The sequence below is a fragment of the Mauremys reevesii genome, linkage group 9 (assembly GCF_016161935.1).
Source record: "Mauremys reevesii isolate NIE-2019 linkage group 9, ASM1616193v1, whole genome shotgun sequence".
Taxonomy (NCBI): Eukaryota; Metazoa; Chordata; order Testudines; family Geoemydidae; genus Mauremys; species Mauremys reevesii.
Genome location: NC_052631.1, coordinates 36804410 through 36822028, shown reverse-complemented (window position 1 = coordinate 36822028; position 17619 = coordinate 36804410). Strand labels below are relative to the sequence as shown.

Genomic DNA, 17619 nt, shown 5'->3' with positions numbered 1-17619 from the left:
CTAAAATTTGGTATAAAAGTTTAATAATCTCTGCTTTAAAGGAGCATCAGAGGAGGGAGAAAGAAAGAAAGAAAGAAAGAAAGGTTTTTTGGGGGGAGGGATATATAATAATACAAACAAGTTAACCATCGTCCAACGATCTATAGTTGCCTGTATACACACTCTTTGGGTGTATGTATGTGTAAATATAAGTAGCGTTTGAGCAGTCATCTATGATACTAGCTGCATACACTGATAGATCTGTACAGCAACATGTACAGACTATAGGACCCGATCCTGTAACTCCCCCGCCCGCTAGTAATCCTGACTCAATGGCTAGACAAACGGACTCCAACTGGCCCGCTTGCACGCTCCACCCTGGAAAGAGCTCATTCCCTAAGCGGCTCCCACAGGTTTTGGTGGTGGGGTATGTGGGGATCATTCGGAGGTGAATAAGAGTTTGCAGGATCGGGCCTTATTTCTTTGATTCAGTTTCCGAAGTTTTTAAAATATTGTATGGAACAGAGAAGTTCTAGAAATAGGGTGGGGGCGGGGTGGGGGTACACACAGCACTTTGCACACGAGTGTGTGTGTGTGTGTGTGTGTGCGCATCTCCGTGCACACACCGTGTGGAGGAGTGTGTTGATTTCTAAGGTGTTTACAGGGGCACAGGCAATTACGCAGCCTTTGATTACATTTTGTCTCTGCATTAAGTACAGCGGACTCTTTCTCCCCAGATGCTGCAGCCTGAAAAAACCTTAGCCAGAACTAGGCTTGTGTAAAGTTTACTAGCCCCAATAAGGCTTTGTCCAAATGTGCATCCTTCCCCAAATCACAGCAAAAGCACAGCGTGCCCTCCTGCCTCCCCCGAGCCCATCCTGCAAGGGGCTGAGCGCCCTCCACGCTCACTGAAATCGACTGGAGGGGGATCGGCTCAGCACCTGGCAGGGCCAGGCCCTAAACACAGTCACCACTGCCTTGCTGATCGCCTCACCTTGGGCTTGCTGCCCCCGATGGCCCCCGGCCGGATGGAGCCAGTCTCCTGGTACCTGCAGAGGATTTTGGAGACGCAGCCGTGGGACACGCGCAGCTGGCGAGAGATGACACAGGGCCTGATCCCGTGATGGGCCATCTCCACTATCTTGTGTCGGATGTGGTTGGGTAAAGGCCTGCCATTGATAAAAACTCCACCGAGCTGATTGACTCTGCCCTGGCCTAAAGGAGTAGACACTAGAAAGGAGGGGGAAACGGAGTTATTTGTTGTGTGTGTTTTCAAGTCAACCCGACTTTCGCTGTGCGCGCACACTCCCCCATCCACATGCACAAAAACATGTACCCGGGTTCATCCGCTCCCATCCCTGCGCCAGTTTAGTGCTAGGTTGCCTGGCTGGACAGATCTGTGATGGTTAGAAACCCTGGGAGTGCCTGACAGCTCAGTGTCATCTTCGCACAACAGTTAAATAATGTTTCAGATTTATCAACAGAGCGGCTTCAGGGAAGGGAAACATTAAGTGCTAGCGGGAACCTGACTATTTCCAGAAGCAACTTCAGGAGCCAGATGACACATCTTATTCGCATGTTAGTTACATAGGTACCACTCGGCCCTTCCAGTTAGAGGGGGAACTGAGAGCCCTGACAATTTCGGGAGTTTGTGAATCTCATCTAATCTCATCTCATCTATCTGTAAAACAGACTGCAGGAGAAAAGCAGCGTAAATTTTTCACCTGTTACACTCTCCATCATTTACTATTGGAAAGACTTTTTTATTACCTACTTTAATTAGCCTTTAATGGGCTCCTGGTAGAAGTGAAAAGGGGAGAAAACAGAAAACTTCCAGAAGAATCTTTTAAAGGGTTTGGAATATATAATTCTAACCCGCTTCCTGTTACTATTCTTCCGCGACTCTAAACTTGGGTTCCTGGTGTCTCTTTTTCTTTTAGTTTCACCCCTCATCGCTCGCCCCTTTAACCATTTTTACAGAAACGTTAATAAGGCACAAAAGTTTGAGAGACTCGACTCCAGGAGGATAGGGGAAGTGAACTGCTGTCTCAAAGTCTGTTTCACCTTTTTAAAGTATTGCCGTCCTTAAACTTGCTGAGAATCTGAAGAGATTTAGAGCCGGATATTGCAGTCCTTATTCAGGCTAACTTCCCATTGGTATCGGTGGGAGTTTTGTCTGAGTAAGGGGTGCAGGATCGGGTCCCAAGATTAAGAAGACAGAACCCCTGACAATCAATAGGATCTCCCCCAACTTTGTCCTGGGGCGCTAATTTGCAATGCTGCCTTCTTCAAAACAGAATCCGTGTTTTGCTTATGTGGAGAACGTTAATGCAAACAATGTATATTATATGTGTGTGTGCATAAATGGTGAGGGAGTCCTTTTGTGCACTCACTTTTCCATGTTGTTAAGAGTTTTTTCTAGCTCTAACCTTGTGCAGTTGCAATTCTAATTTGTGTTTTAATCTAAGTATCTAATGCACAGCACTGGGAGGGGGGGACGTTTCTCAGCAACACACAGGTTTGAACACACAGACACAGACGGGTTTGAAAATTCATCATACAGCTAGAGAGCATTCCTACCTTCCAATGGAAATCCGCTGCGAGGGTAGTTCTGCCCGGGAGCTGGTCGCATCATTCTTGGGACAGCTCCAGCTAGAGTTGTCATGTTGTATACAGCTTTACTTTAATATTATATCCAGGTGAATGCTGATGTACGAGAGATCAGCTCTGGCAATAGATCCCACTGAAAAAGGAAAAGTCCTGGAAAAAAGGGAGGGGGAAGTTGGGGAGGGGGGAACGACTTGCTCTCCTTTTGTCAATAGGACGTGATATCCCAAAGCAAAGGGGCGAGAGAGAGACAAAAAGGAGAAAAGGAAACAAAGTTTGGGGCGAGGAAGGGAAACTTGCATACAAGTCGCGGGAAAGAGTGGCGGCTGCTGGCCACTGTGTGAAGATGAGCGCACTGTGATATGAAAAGGGGGAGGGGGTGGCAGGAATGATTTCTTCCTGTTGTTGATACAGAGTGAAAGGAACTCCGCTCTGGAGTATTTATTAGTTCTTTCCCCCAAAGCTTCATCAGGATCTCTGAGCTGCCATTGGCCAGCAGGGAGACTGTCCCGTCTGGAGAAGACAGGAGCTGATTGGGTGAAATCTGCAACTTTCTCTTCTCATCATTACAATCGAGGCCTCAATCTAGGAGTGTGACCCAGGCATTGCCTCTTCCCTTGATAAAGTGTCCTTTCATAGAATGGCTGGACAGGAGAAAATGCAGAAGCAGGCGAGAAAGCAGCCTTCAGTGGGGAAACTGTTCATTCCTTTTACAACTGTCTTGGCACAATGCCACTTGAAGGAGATTACAATAAGGAAGCAACCAGACACTTGCATTTCTTGAAGTCGGTCTCTCTGGTCACCTTTTCTTTCCTGGGGGATTGTAGACGTACAGCTGTATGCTGTCCTGGTCAAACAGCCTGCGAGAAATTCAAGGGGAAGTTGTGTTTCTATTGATACAGTTCTTTGTCTGCCTGTTTCCACCAGCACATCTTCTCTAAGAATGTGTGAAGGGAGGAATAAAACGGTCCCCTCTCTCCTTCTCTCTCTCGCTTTCTCTTTTCACTGAAATCGGTAGCAATGGAGAATAAAATCTCTGGAGCAAACGGTGCATTCCGGTTTTTAAGCAGAAGTCTCCATTGTCCCCATTGGAAATTTCTGCTGTAAGAACGGATGGCAAAATGTGGCCCTATATTATATATTTGTCTGTGTGTGTGTTAAAGTAAGTCTTGCTAACAAGCATTTGTTCCCAGGAATTTATTGTAGTATTCAAACTAAACTGCTGGAAAAATAAAAGAAGTTAAGACTGACTAGGAGCTGAAGTGACCACAGCAGGATATGACGCCAGGAGTGTTGTAAAGACTGTCTGTCCTTAAAGAAGGTACTATTGTGCATGTCCTTTTATTTATAACTTGGTAAGTGCCAGCAAACTCGCCTCCTTTACACTCTGAAGTGCCAGCCCGGCTTTGCACAGTGCTCTTTATTTGCAATAGTCTATTCAGTAACTGTCACTCTCGAGCCTCAAGTTATTCAAGACCTTAATCAATCAAAAGGATGAGAATCGTTCAGGTTTTCCCCCCTTTGAAATACAGGAAACAATGAGTTCTAGGCTTAAAGTTTCCCCTTTCCCTTTACGATTTGGGGAATTTTTCTGTGGCTGATTCCGTTCTCTTTGGGGATTAATGGTAGTTTCAAAATGTATAACTAATAAGCTAAATCAGCCCGCAAAATAAAATAAACAACCAAGAAGCCACAGGTCTCAGACTTTACTCAGTGAAAACTAAAGGGCACAGTAAAAAAAAAGAGTTTTAGGCAGCAAAATGAAGGTAGTTTAGAGTGGAAGATTTGAAGAAAGAGCCCTGCATCGATGCTATCATCATTAAAAAATAGACAGTAATTTAAACTAGAGTCACGCAAATGCCATAATGATTAGTTATCTGCCTCCTAGATGTTTACGAGGTTCCAGGCTGTTGATTCTGCGCTCTCAGACCCTGCATATCAGAAAGAAAAGAAAATAAACTAGATCACTTACAAAATGCATCATATAAAAATTATTAAACTTCTCTGGACTCCGACATTTGGGAACAGAGCCGGTAGGAAAACCTTTAAAAAAAGAAAAGAAAACAGGTTACTAATAAAAGTTTGCATATTTAAAACTATTTTATATATTTTTCTACTATCAAAGTATCTTAATTATTATGTATACCTAAAATACTTAGAGGAAAACTGCAGCTGCATCTGAAAAAAACTGGAGAAATGTTGTTTATCAAATTATTCTGGTGGTTTTTTTCATAGCTATTTATATTCCCCATACATTACAATAGGCACCTGTGGTCATGTTTTTAATGCACACGCTAATATAAAGATGTTTTAACATTGAAATGTGTAGCTTGTCTAGAAAGTTTCCAAAAGTTTAATTTAGGCCACATGATTTGCCATTTAATTTTAGATTCCTAGAATGAATATGCAGGAAATATATTACTTAGTTTTAAAAGTTGAATCGTGCTTGAAAAAAACTCTAGAGCTAAAAGTGTGTGCGTGCGGATTAAGATATTCACTAGCAAATAGATTACAATATTTCATAGCATACAGGATTTTAATGTAGTGACCTCACCAGCAGTTGTATATTACAGAGACCTGAAACCGGAAAGTGCATACATATGTTATTGCGACATTGCTGATGAAGTACAGCACAATAATTTTGACACCTGAATCTGGAACCTAAGTGTGTAGTATGATATAGGAATCCATGCATACACGATATAATATGGTACCACTCTCTGTTTTAGAAATAAGACGGTGGTAACTCACTGATAGTAGCTGCACTTCAATGATAGGTGTTAAATGAGTGAACTACATTGTTTCATTTCCCCACAGTATGTTTATTTTTTCCTTTTGTCACTGCCCCGTGAGTGTATATGACTTAGTGGTGACTCCTGATAGCTTCACAGCTGTTCTCGGGAGATAGGTAGAATCCCAGGCCCTCTTGGGCTATGCATTTGCTGAAAGTCATTGCTTCGGTAAAATCTAGTGTTCAGGGGCCGATTTCGCTCACGTTGAAGTCAAGGGGTTTTCTGCCATTGACTTCAAAGCCAGTACTATAGAATTAGAGCCCAGAAGTTTAACTTCCACTTACCTCATACAACCCTCGCCCATGATTTGGTGTTAGTGTAGAAACTAGCTCAAGTCACTACCCTTCTGCGTGCAAGTTGGGGATGCGAAATGGATTGGCTAAAAGGGTTATTTGACCAAACACATTGCTAGTAAATCGCTGGATGTTCTCTGTCTACCGATAACTAACATACTCTTTATTCCTCTGTGACATTCGCTGCCTTTTCTGGCTTGATATAGAACGGTCACTGTTCATGGCAAACTAAACTGGGCTTGATACCCACCCAGCCACTTCAGGGACCACAGGGTAAAACTCTCCTCTCATTTTCCCTGCCTAGCCAGGCCCCTTTCCTAGCAAGGAAACCAGTTGTGGCTGTTGTGGTTGTGCCAGCCTCTGTAAATTGGGCCTCTGTACCAGAAACATTAGTCCCCTTCTCTCCGCAATGTCTGGGTTCCGTTTAAGTGAGTCTGAGCCCAAGCAGAGAGAGGCTGGCTGGAGTCGGAGCTTGTAATTGGAAAACGAGTACCCTTTAGGGCCCACAGGCTTAAAAAGTGATCTCCTGTGAGCAACACCGCCCCAAGCCTGCGTGCAGTTTGAAACCTCTGCAAGCTTAAGTCCCGGCAGTGTTTTCCAAGAAACAGATTTATTTTCTAGAAATGGAGGGAGGGGAAAGGGGGGCGAGCATGTTATAGATCTTAGTGCCTTTTGCACCTCAAAGTCATATGGCTGTATATTTTCCCATGGTAGGAAAGAGACCCAATCTTTCTATATCATGCATGGAAAATTGTTGAATATACATGTCTTTCTCATTCAATCAGACGCTTCTTTCATGGCACACAATTAAGCGGGTTCACGGGGATTCAGAATTGCCCGACAAACCAGAAAGTTGCGAAATAGAAAGGAAAAGAAGAATAACAAGACGCTCCATTCATATGAAGTAAAGGCAATACAGCATTTCAAGGGTAATGTACATGCTGTCTCTTTACTTGCTATAGTTCCTCTCTGGTGGCATTTTTCATTCACAAATTATATGGTCAGCATAAAAAGTGGAGCCACCCGCTCGCTCAGATCGCATATAACACCCGTGTGCTTTGTAGGAGGGAAATGAAAATGTTTCGTTGACTCGGGGCCCGATCCTGCCGCCACTGAAATCCATGGCAGTGCTCCATGGTTTGAATGGGGAGAGGATCGGGCCCTTCCGGATATTTATAGACACCAGGTTCTATCCTGCTTCCCACTCAAGACAATATAAAAATGCCCGTTGACTCGAATGGGACAGGATCAAATCTACAAAGTGTGAAAAAGATTTAAAACCCACTTGCCCTGGGAGTTTTGCCTGAATTTGCAGATTCTGGCTCGTGGATATCAATGTCACAGAAGTCGAAATAGTCCCTCATATTCTGTTAAACTTCCAGGCAAAATGATTAGGCATGAATGCCTAGCCTCCCATATTAGAGTCTTTAGTCCAGCAGAGAGGATTTCACGGTTTTCTAGTGGAAATAGCTAAAAATACTCCTGCTAATTACAAAGCCCTTCCAGGCCAGGTGCACTTTTAATTGGATTAGTAAATGCTCTATATTAAACCTGCAGCACATCAAATGGGCAGTGAAAATTAGAGCTATTAGGAACAGAGGCAATTATTTATGAATGATAACAGTACTGTTTTCTCTTCTATTACCAAAAATCAATTATAATGTTGTCGAGGCTCTCCAAATGCAGTGTGAATTGCTATTATTCCTATTTATCATGAAGCTTGTTTAGCGTGAATTCACCATACAACTACTTCCACGGTGGCAAAATTTATCCTAAGTGTTAATTAATTTTGGACCATGTTTTGAAGAAAGAAAGAAAGAAAGAAAGAATCCGTTAGGTAGATTCCATTCTGCATTTTGTGTTTAGTTGATATTTTTGACAGTATATTGGATTGCAAAGCAGGCAATAATTTCTAGAGACAAATTCATATGTGGAATTGTAGTTCTAAATTGCTCATAAAGGAGCAAGACATCTTTCTGTCCGGATGATTTTGAATGCGGCCAATTTTTTCACAAAAAGGAATGTGATGGTTTCTACCATACCTGAAGCTTGAAGGTTTTGTTGTTGCTGCTGGTTTTGTTGGTCGATTTTTAGTAGGAAAGAGTCCTGTGCGCTCCCTCTCCGCCCATGCCTGTTGTTTTGTTCTTTTTGTGTATCTAGTAATAACAGACAAAATAAAAGAAAGCATAACTCTGGGCACAGAGAGTGCTTTGTTTTCAGGTAGTGAATTTCTGCTTTGGAAGTTTGCAACCATATATCTTGGATAAAGGATGCACCTTTTCCTTGATTTGAGGATGTTCCAAACCAGGTGTTGAGGATTTTCTGTGGTTAGCTAAGGAGAAGCTAAGGTTCACAGAGGAAAGGATGCACTTTGATCTTGGACATTATTCTGATACATTAAGAATTAGAAGCCTCGACTGAAAGTGTTTGCCTGTTGGTAAAGGGAATACATTTTACTCGATAGAATCGTATATTTGTGCTGTAACAAATCAGAAGCAAGCTCAGTTGAACAAATATCGACTCTTTTGGAACAGAATTAAGGACACGTTACGCAAGCTATAAAACCTTACTGAAGATGAACTTCAAAGAGAGACCAGTAATTTGGGATTCGTATTGTAAGAATGTTCAAAATTTGTTTGGCTCACACTTTGGACTACATATTTTTCCATCACATATAGATAGATAGATCAGACATAATGTGACACATGGTGTAACGTGGAGTGAAATGTTGAGCTACAATCTACCAACAAATTTCACTAACAAACCAGCTAAAACTATTCATAATCCAATCTCTTCCCTTAAAAAAAACTGCAGCAAACGGTATGCAACAACTGTTGCTATTTACAAATAAAAAGAAAAGGCAATTTAGAGCAAGATTCTGACGCTGTTACTCGCATGATAGTAGAAATTTACTTTATAAATGATCTCATTGATATTTACTTGTGGAATAAACTACTATTCAAGGTAGGTAAATGTGGCAGAATCTGGTTCTAAGTGAGAAATAAAAATGAAAGGTCCCCAGGGGAAGATAAATGCTATCCTATGCAAAAGGTAATGATTAGTGGACTATTGGATGAGATAGGAAATGTAGGACTTCCCTCTGGTTCTAGAATTAGGCAATTGCCATAGCAAATACACGCGCACCAGGGTATCTGCATTTTATAGGCTTCAGACAGTAACACCATAACGCTAACCAAAGGAATATCCATAGCAGTGCGCACGAAAAACGACACAGGGAAGCATCGTTTAGATTTACAATTGGGCTGAAAGAGAAATCAAAGACTTGACAGACTTTCCCCGTTCTCGAGAAGAAAATAAATCTTAAAAAACACAACAGTACCAACCAACAGCAACATCGTTGTTTTTCTACACGTTACAAAGAGCTGCACTGGAAAGCCCCTAGCTGTGAAGTGTGTGTATGTTCTAAAGTATTGTTCATCTCTGTTCAAGACAGTGCAAAGCAAGGGGAGAAAGTTGCAAGAGACAACATGTCTGTGAAAGAATTACAAAGTGACATGTTCCCTTTGGAGTGGTTGGGTATGGTCTGGTTTTAAAAATCCCCATGCTGGGTTAACAGCTCCACGAAAGCTTAGTAAAATATCAAACATATAAAGATTACCTCTGTGGTATCCATTGGCGGACACACTGTCCCCCCTTTGCTTCGTCCTGTCTGGGAGAAACGTGACCAAAAAGGGACCCAAACTCCAGAGAACCTTCTTGCCTTCAGCCTTAGTAAAGATTTGGAGACAAGTAGCCTAAAGATTAATTGTTTGAAGGACATTTTTTTTCCGAAACATAATACTAGTTGGAGAAAAAATTAACAGCAAAGGGCCAGGAAGATTAACATTTGGAAACTTATGAAATGTAATCTGCATATCTAATTGATTCCCAGCATATCAGTTTAAAGGATAAAGATGTATATCTACTTGATGGATATTGCATTAATAGGCACATAAATAAAGGGTGCAAAAGTCACCACTGAAACCTTTGAAGTTTATTCCATCGCTTTTATGTCGCATCCACACGTCTCAGCGCCGTCTTTGCTCCAGTTTTTCAGTTAGTTGTTTTCACGAAATTAAAAGGTGTTTGTAAAATAGCAAGTTCGTTTTTGAATAGAGAGCTATAAAACACTTACCTTTGGGGGCAGGGGGAGCGCGAGGCTGCGGCAGGTGTACAAAGAGATCAGCACATGGAGTGGGGTGAAAGGACGTTCAAAAATGGAAATAGAATGATCAGCTGTTTGTAAAAGGAAATATTTTCACACTGGGCCATGGCATTTGTGTGCGCGCGAGGGGTAAAGTGAGGACTGAATTTATGCTGAGAACACCTTTAATTCAATTTAAAATCGAGTCCATCTGAATCAGAGGCAGCTGGTTCCAGAAGGCAATGCTGAGTTTATTTATTTATTTATTGTGATGGTGGGGGAAGGAGGTATATTTTTTTCATCTGTAGAGCTCAGTACAATATGGTATCAATGGAGCACATTTGGACCAAATCCAGTGTTTACACTTTTACCATGAAAAGGAGGAAATAAAATAAAAGAAGACTGAATAATTGTCTAAATTCTCAATTGATCTAATATGACTCTATTGTTATTGCCAGGTGTCATTGGGAGAGAGCTGGATTTATCAGAATATAAATGTGTGTCTTCACTTTATGCTGATATGGCCAATATTCTGTTCTCAGGGACACTGCGAAGAAACGCCATTGAACCTGGCTTCACGGCTTCCAGTCAACAGGGATTGAGAAATAAAGGTTAATAAGAGTAGTGAGAAGACGATTTACTGTAGCTCTAAGTTCTGTTAGAGCCCCTTTTCTTCAGCAAAAGGACATGTAATTGTTGGCTGCCTGGCAGAGGTAGCTACTGGAACAATGACTGAAACGAATCTGGGAGTCGATTCCTTGTCAATATTTCTGTCTTCATTGTGAAACCCGATTCCATGTAGCTGAGAGGGATTATTATTGAAAGAGCCCTGAAACACTTAACCCTACAAATGACAGGACCAATCTCTTTCTAGAATCTTTTTTTAAAATTGCAATAAATGCAACATGTATTTCACTAACTCCTCACCTTTCTGATTATTACCAGATCTTCCAGTAAACGATACTACAGCTACCACTTAATAATAATAAATGCCTTTTGGGGTGAGTATAGAGGTGCATCTATTATCTTATTGCTGATAGGTACGAGTAGAGAATAGTGTTAATATCCCCCCTCCATTTAAAAACTGTTAAGGGAGAGCACGTCTCTGCTTAGCCTGTAATGGGATCCATGCGCTGGAAACCCTGAAATTGCTGTCCAAACGCTCTCTGTTTTAAAGGATCTTATTTTATTGCTTTTGCACCCTGGAGTGGAGGAAAGATTTGCTCCAGAAAGCACTCTCTGAAGAGATCCAATTTATTTCATAAGTTGCGCGTATTTTTACAGAAAAATACGTCCAACGAAGTCTAATTTATCCCAAGCAAGTATTAAAGGGGCAGGATGTTGAAATAAAAACCTGTTGCGTTGTTATTTATTCCATCTGCATTGTCGTCGTACTTAGTGGGAGGAAAGGCAACCTTTGGACAAACAGCAGAAGCATTGTAAAATCTCACTATCTACTGGTATTGATGGCATTCTTCATGTGGGTGAAACTGCAAGGTAAATCCAGCAAGGAAAATAGGAGGAATGGTTGGTTGCAAATAAATCGGAGGAATTAGAATTTTAAAAAGATGGAGTTGAGCTGAACTTTGACTAGTCTGGCGGGGGGGGGGGGGAGTGAGGAAATCAGGAAATCAAGGACATTTTCACTTCATACCACAGGTATGTTGTAGATTACCGCACCAGCCTTATATATCTGTATCTGGCAAACAGGATTTCATCTATACAAACGAGAAATGTATGGACGAAAAATGTTAATCAACATCCACCCGAAGCTGTAACAATGGCATTTTGAAATGAACGTTCTAATCCTTGTTACTCGCTTTCCTATTAATTGTAACACCCGGAATGACGATTCATTCTTTCGGTATCGCAGTAGACTTCAAGAGGGTTTTTATTGCAACAAAGCATTATACACTCGAGGCTTGATCAAATGCGTTTGTATTCAGAACAAGTGATTTTCATAACAGCGAAAGAAACACGAGGAATACATCTGGCTCTTTTTACCTATGCCTAATTTAGCTTAAATCCATGTTTAAGCATGCCAGGTTTTCCAACAGGTAATAGGTACTAAAAGAGTTTGCAACCCCTCATTTGAAAGAGTCGCTGCCATGTTATACTGGTACAGGAACGATTTTTCTATGACATGCCACAGGCAGAAATTCGAAGAGGAAAGCGGTCTTTCTATCAGGGACATTGAATTCATTAATCTGTATGTCGCCTACAGCTATATGATTTCACCACTTATTCTTTTAAAGATGAACTGGATAAAAATCGATTTAGAACAGAAAAAGAAAAGACCACTTCGATATGCAGGATGGATATGAGCTTGCTGCAGTTTTACACCGCGAAAACAAAGTTGCTTCATTCTCCCTGAGTGGCACAGTATACAGTTCGGACAGAGCAGGAGATAGTCTAGACTAGACGCCAAGTAAATAGTCTAAAGCAGAGTGTTACCGCTGCAGTTGTTCCCTAGTGTTTGGCAAACGTGAAGGATACTGGCTGATCTCATTTCTACCGCTTTTAATTTTTTTGCGGTCACTGCTTATAACTGAGATCAGAATCTGACCCTGTATGGACTGGCACTAGGCGTAACTGAAAGTTTTCGGCCTGTTGGGTGGAATCTTGGTCCTATGAAGTCAATGGGAGCTTTGCCATTAACTTTAGTCGGCCCAGGACGTCACCCCCTGACTGCAGCTGGCACCGGGATTTCTTCTGCGATATATTACAAAATCACGACGCAGACTGGCAGCTAAAAGTCTGATTCTTTTTTATGGAAGGGGAAATATACAAGGAACCTTTTAATAGGACTATACTTGGATCGCATATTGACAGCATTTAATAACCCAAACACAGAATATATACTCTGTGCAAAGAAAGTAATGTGTTCATTAATTCCTGTTATCTTAGTTGTTTGTCTCTCTCTCTCTGTGTGTAGGAATCCACATAGGTAAAACTAAATAAAAAAAAACAACCCACATGGGGTCGTGGGCTCTAAATCAAGAAGTAATTGAAAATGTTTACTTTAGTACAACTGAATGGGAGACCACAAGAAAAGAAGAAGCAACAGACATCATGAAAGGGAGTTAAAACTAAAGGAAAAGTCTACAAGAAAGCCACTCACTGGTATTCTTTCTGACGTCCTGCTCCAGAATGGACAGCGATGAAACGACCAACTAGAAAATACCCCCTTCTCTGCTAAACAGATCTCTCTCCTCTGGCTCTAGCTCTTCTAACGCGTCCGACTTGTCATCACACCTATTCCCCCCGCAACAGATTCAGACCGTTTTAGCTCGAACAAAGGGGGAAAAGGCCTCCTGATATGAGGAAGAAACCCGCTGCTGCCAAATATTATTCTGAAGAGTTAGTTTGGGCTGAGTTGCTCTCAGACACGGACTGAGGGTCGGATCTTCCTCGCACTGAGAGGGTATTTGGCGCAATTAATATCAATGGGATCAGGCCCGATGTCTCCTCTACTGAAGGAACCTCTATGTTCATCTGAAAAGAGTGCTTGCTCGTTGTAAGGGCCACCATACTTACTCAAGTTGCCTTTTAAAACCGGAATTGTAGGGAACAGTAGTAACCAGGAATGATCACAGATATTTTGTTCTCTCCCCTTTTCCTGGGTATTTAGATATTTAATTGATCATGGGTATCACAGATATAAACAAACTATTTATATGACCAAGGAATATTTCAGAGCCATAACAAAGTGATACTGTCACTTTTGACTAACACCTTATGTGGTTGTTTTAGAATGTTCAGAACATCTAATGTATGCTACATAGATGTTATAGTATAGGAGCTCATTCCCCACCCAAAATAATTGCAATACCATAAGAGAACATTTCATAACTTTAATATTAATATATAAAGCAAATAATGCTTTGATCATCCTAAAAGTACAACACAAGATATTTGCTAATGTGGAGCATTTTTTTTCTTGTGTGTGTATACACACACACACACACACATATATATATATATATACACACACACACACACACACACCATTGTTTTTTAAAGTAGCTGAGGGGATTGTCTTCTGTGAAAAGCTGAAGTCACAAACGAGAGCAAACCTGATCCAGTCAGCTCAGCAAGTAGAAAGTCCAGCTTGTGCAGCACCCGTTTTAAAGGGTTAATTCTGTAATCCAGACAACTGGATTTTTGTTGCTGGACTTTCTACTTCCTGAGCTGACTGGATCAGGTTTGCTCTCATTTGTGATTTCAGCTTTTCACAGAAGACAATCCCCTCAGCTAATTTAAAAAACAACCCCCAAGTTTCACCTGCATTTCTGATCTCAGAACACACCTCTTTCCCTTTGGAAGAAGATTGAAATTTAAATGTAATAGTTTTCCCCATTTCTCATCCTTTTTACCCAGAGAGCAGGATTTTTTTTTAGTAAAAGTAGAGATAACCTACCGTACATTTTTCTGAGAAAAGGGGGCTGATTCTGAACCCATTAGAATAAGTGGCAAAATCCCAGAGGCTGGAGGGTTGGGCCCAGATGCTATGAAATATTGTTTTATTTATTATTTGGCCAGCAGAGAGCACCGGCAACATCTATTCAGAATCCAGTGCTGGTTACTTCACCTATTCATTTCATTAGTAACTTTGGAAGAATCTGTGTGCACCTGTCTCTCTCCTTTCCCTATTAGCTGAAAGAGGGGCACTAAAAATGCAAAGCGCTTGCTTTCAGGAGTTATGTTTTGCCTCTCTTTTGAACATAGTAAACACCACATTTACTATATAGGTAGCAAGACTTTTCATCCTTATACAATACACCTCAATTATTCTTTCTGGAGGTTGGGGGTAGAGAGTTGTGAATTTTATAAGGAATTAAGGACTTGATCCTGCAAGATTGTTAAACACAACTACTTAAGTAGGTAACTTCAATGGAACTTAAGCAGGTGCTTAAGTGCTTTGTTGAGTGGAGATGGATTTCAGCATGTGCTTAAGTGTTTTGCTGACTCTGACCTAATATTGCTTGTGTGAGTCACAAATAATATGAACAGATGCAGTACAAGATTCCTAACACAGTTCTCTCTGCAAAGGCCCTGCCATCCTGATGGCTCATTTGCTATTCCTTGAGCCAAGGCTTCCAGTGACGATGAACCACATAATGGTTTTGTGAGATACATACTTCTATTTAGATTTTCACAGCAAGCTCATCCCCAGAAGTTGAGTCTATTTAAGATAGCGCCTTCAGATTTATTTTCAGATGGCAGCATATAATCTGGAGACTCCCAAAATGGCAGGTAAATGCATTAATCTACTATTCAAATGCTCAGGATATGGGTCAAACCCTGATGTTCTTAATCCTTTCTCAAGCAAAATTTCCATTGATATCAATAGCAAAACTCTCATTGCCTGAGTAAAAACTAAGTAAGAAATTCATGATTGTGCTGCTTAAGTTTTTAAACAATATTGCAGAGTGAAGATAAAAGATACACACCTGACCCATGGCTGTTGGAATGTGACTAAATTACCATCCTTAAAAATACTTATATGGATCTTAACCTAAAAAACTCTCCTACTCTTCCCTCTCCCTCAGAAGTGAAGTAGAAATCATTTCAAGCATCACTAGCATGGAACACATTTCCCATTTCATCTGTCTATTGCAGTAATACATAAGAGAGGATGTAAATGGGTATTGAAAACATAACCATGTTCACTACCTGAATAGAGGTAAGAGTAGGGTTTTTATTATATTTATTTCAAGTAATTCCACCCAATTTTTTTAATGAGTTTCCAACAGATACAAGAAAAATAGTTTGTCATGGACTAATATTGCCCGCTAATCAAAAAAGTTTTATTTAAAATGTGGCGCTAAAGCTAAGTTAACTTTTCCCTTCACAGTTTTGTAAGTCATAAAGGGACTAATTATACCTCTAAAATGTAAATAGTTCTCTCTGTATGACAGCGTGGAGTTTTGCTTGCTTGAGATTCCCCCAAATGAACAATTGTTGCAAATTTCAACCATTGTAAATAACAAAGAAAATAAAACTTAAAAATTGTACTATGGAAGTTCAGAGGTTTTACTGGATATAAAAAGTTAAAGGAAAAATAAATAAAATCTTTGTTTTTGTTACACAACATGCTAAATAGGAGAGAAAGATGGGATGAAGAGATGCTGCATTTGAACTACATCTGAAAAATAAGCCTGGGTCCAGTTCTGCATCAAAGTTGCAGGGACAGTTTCAGATCATATTGTAATAGGAAACACACACCAAACTGAGCCCCAGTCTTTGTCTATCTCTTTAAAGCAAACCAATGAATATCACTTGTGCATCAAGGATCATACATGCCTACATATATCTTCCTACATACATACAGAGGGCTGTATGTCCATTGTTGTGACCACCTCTTCCAAATACTGCCGATTTCTAAATGGCTCAAATAAATGGCTCAAATATAACAGAGAGAAGGAGAATTTGCAGTGTGACCGCAGACATAACAACACGGAAGTCAAGGAACTCAGTTATAATGAAGATCCAGTCTGCACTACAATTTGCAACTAGGGTGCCCAAGAGAAAATGGGACCCCACATGGGAGTGGCCTGAGCCCTTCCCTCCTGCCTGAGCACCCTCCCCGCTGGGCTGGTGCAAGCTGTTTGCCCGAGCCCCTTCCCCACACTGGGCTAGCCCAAGCCACTCACCAGAGCCCCACTCCTTGTGCAGGGTTGGGCTGAGCCACTTATCCAAGTCCTGCCTGCCCCCTGCGTGAGGCTGGGGTCATTACTCACTCAAGCCTGCCTCCTCCTGCACGGGGCTGGCATCACCCCCCGCATGTTCCTCTGCACTGAACCCCCCTTTTTGACAAAAGTAGGCATTTTCCCCATTTGCTCTTGCCAACTGATCAAGTTGGTAAGAGCAAATGGGACAAATGCCCACTTTCACAAAAAAAAGTCAGGATGGTCAGGATAGGGCTTTATAAAGGGACTGCCCAGCCAAAACGGGACATATGGTCACCCTATTTGCAACCCTGTTGTATTATATAACCAGACTGTTTTGGGCAGCTCAGGGCCCTGCACCACTACAAATTGGGACCATGATGTAACTGGGTGAAGGGACAATTACACTAAAACCACATCTCCTGACTCATTCATATTTGTAGGATGAGAGGGACCTGCATATATCTGGTGTGACTGTGTGCTTTAATTATGCAATATTGTAACCACCTGTAGGGACCTGCTCATGTGTCTGATGTGGTAAAGTGACTTGGGGTTAATCCAAATATGTACTTAGGTGTCTTGTGGCAGTCAATTATTTTAGCAATACAAATTAACTTTCTGTGATCTAGAATATATTTGTTATAGGTCAGCAGGAGGAATCCAGGCAATATTCTTCAGTATGCATATAGGCAAAGCTCTCATTGATTTCAGTAAGAAGTTAGTCAAAGTCAAGAGACCTGGGAAAGCACATTAATTTGTATTTTTGAGAGTTTAATTAAGGTGGCTATATATGTGAAAGTGGCTCGGTATCTTTTTGATCACTTGTCAGATACAGTAATTCCAATCTCCAGAGATTTTATATTGTTTTAGACAAAGTAAGGGTTCAATCTTGCTTCCATTGGGAATTTTGACTTTGGACCAAACTGAGTGCTACTTGCTGACAAAGGACAACATGGACCTTAAAATAAGAAAGAACATCAATGTGAGAGACAAATGGATTTACAATACACATTATGACCCAAAATATATAAAGAAGTTGTATCAGTAGAAGAAAATAGTTGTTTAATCGTTTCCCAAAGCATAGATGTAGCCAATAAAATAATTTCAGAAGTGACTTGTGATTTTGGTTGCAC

At 41.0% G+C, this 17619-nt stretch overlaps 1 protein-coding gene across 3 annotated transcripts in view; it reads right to left on the bottom strand.

Annotated features, from left to right (window-relative positions):
* The window catches only part of PAX3 (paired box 3), a 201474-nt gene that overhangs the window by 101965 nt on the left and 81890 nt on the right, over positions 1-17619 (bottom strand). Inside the window, exons 1-5 of one of the 3 annotated variants that reach the window (XM_039489292.1) lie at positions 9807-9924; positions 7714-7827; positions 4559-4629; positions 2560-2739; positions 974-1209 (exon numbers count right to left, since the gene is read on the bottom strand). In XM_039489292.1, the coding sequence (XP_039345226.1) occupies positions 974-1209; positions 2560-2644 (321 nt within the window). In that variant the 5' untranslated portion in view covers positions 2645-2739; positions 4559-4629; positions 7714-7827; positions 9807-9924. Of the gene's footprint in view, positions 1-973; positions 1210-2559; positions 2740-4558; positions 4630-7713; positions 7828-7947; positions 8043-9806; positions 9925-17619 lie in introns of those variants that run through there. The other 2 variants (XM_039489293.1, XM_039489291.1) reach the window with 2 other exon arrangements.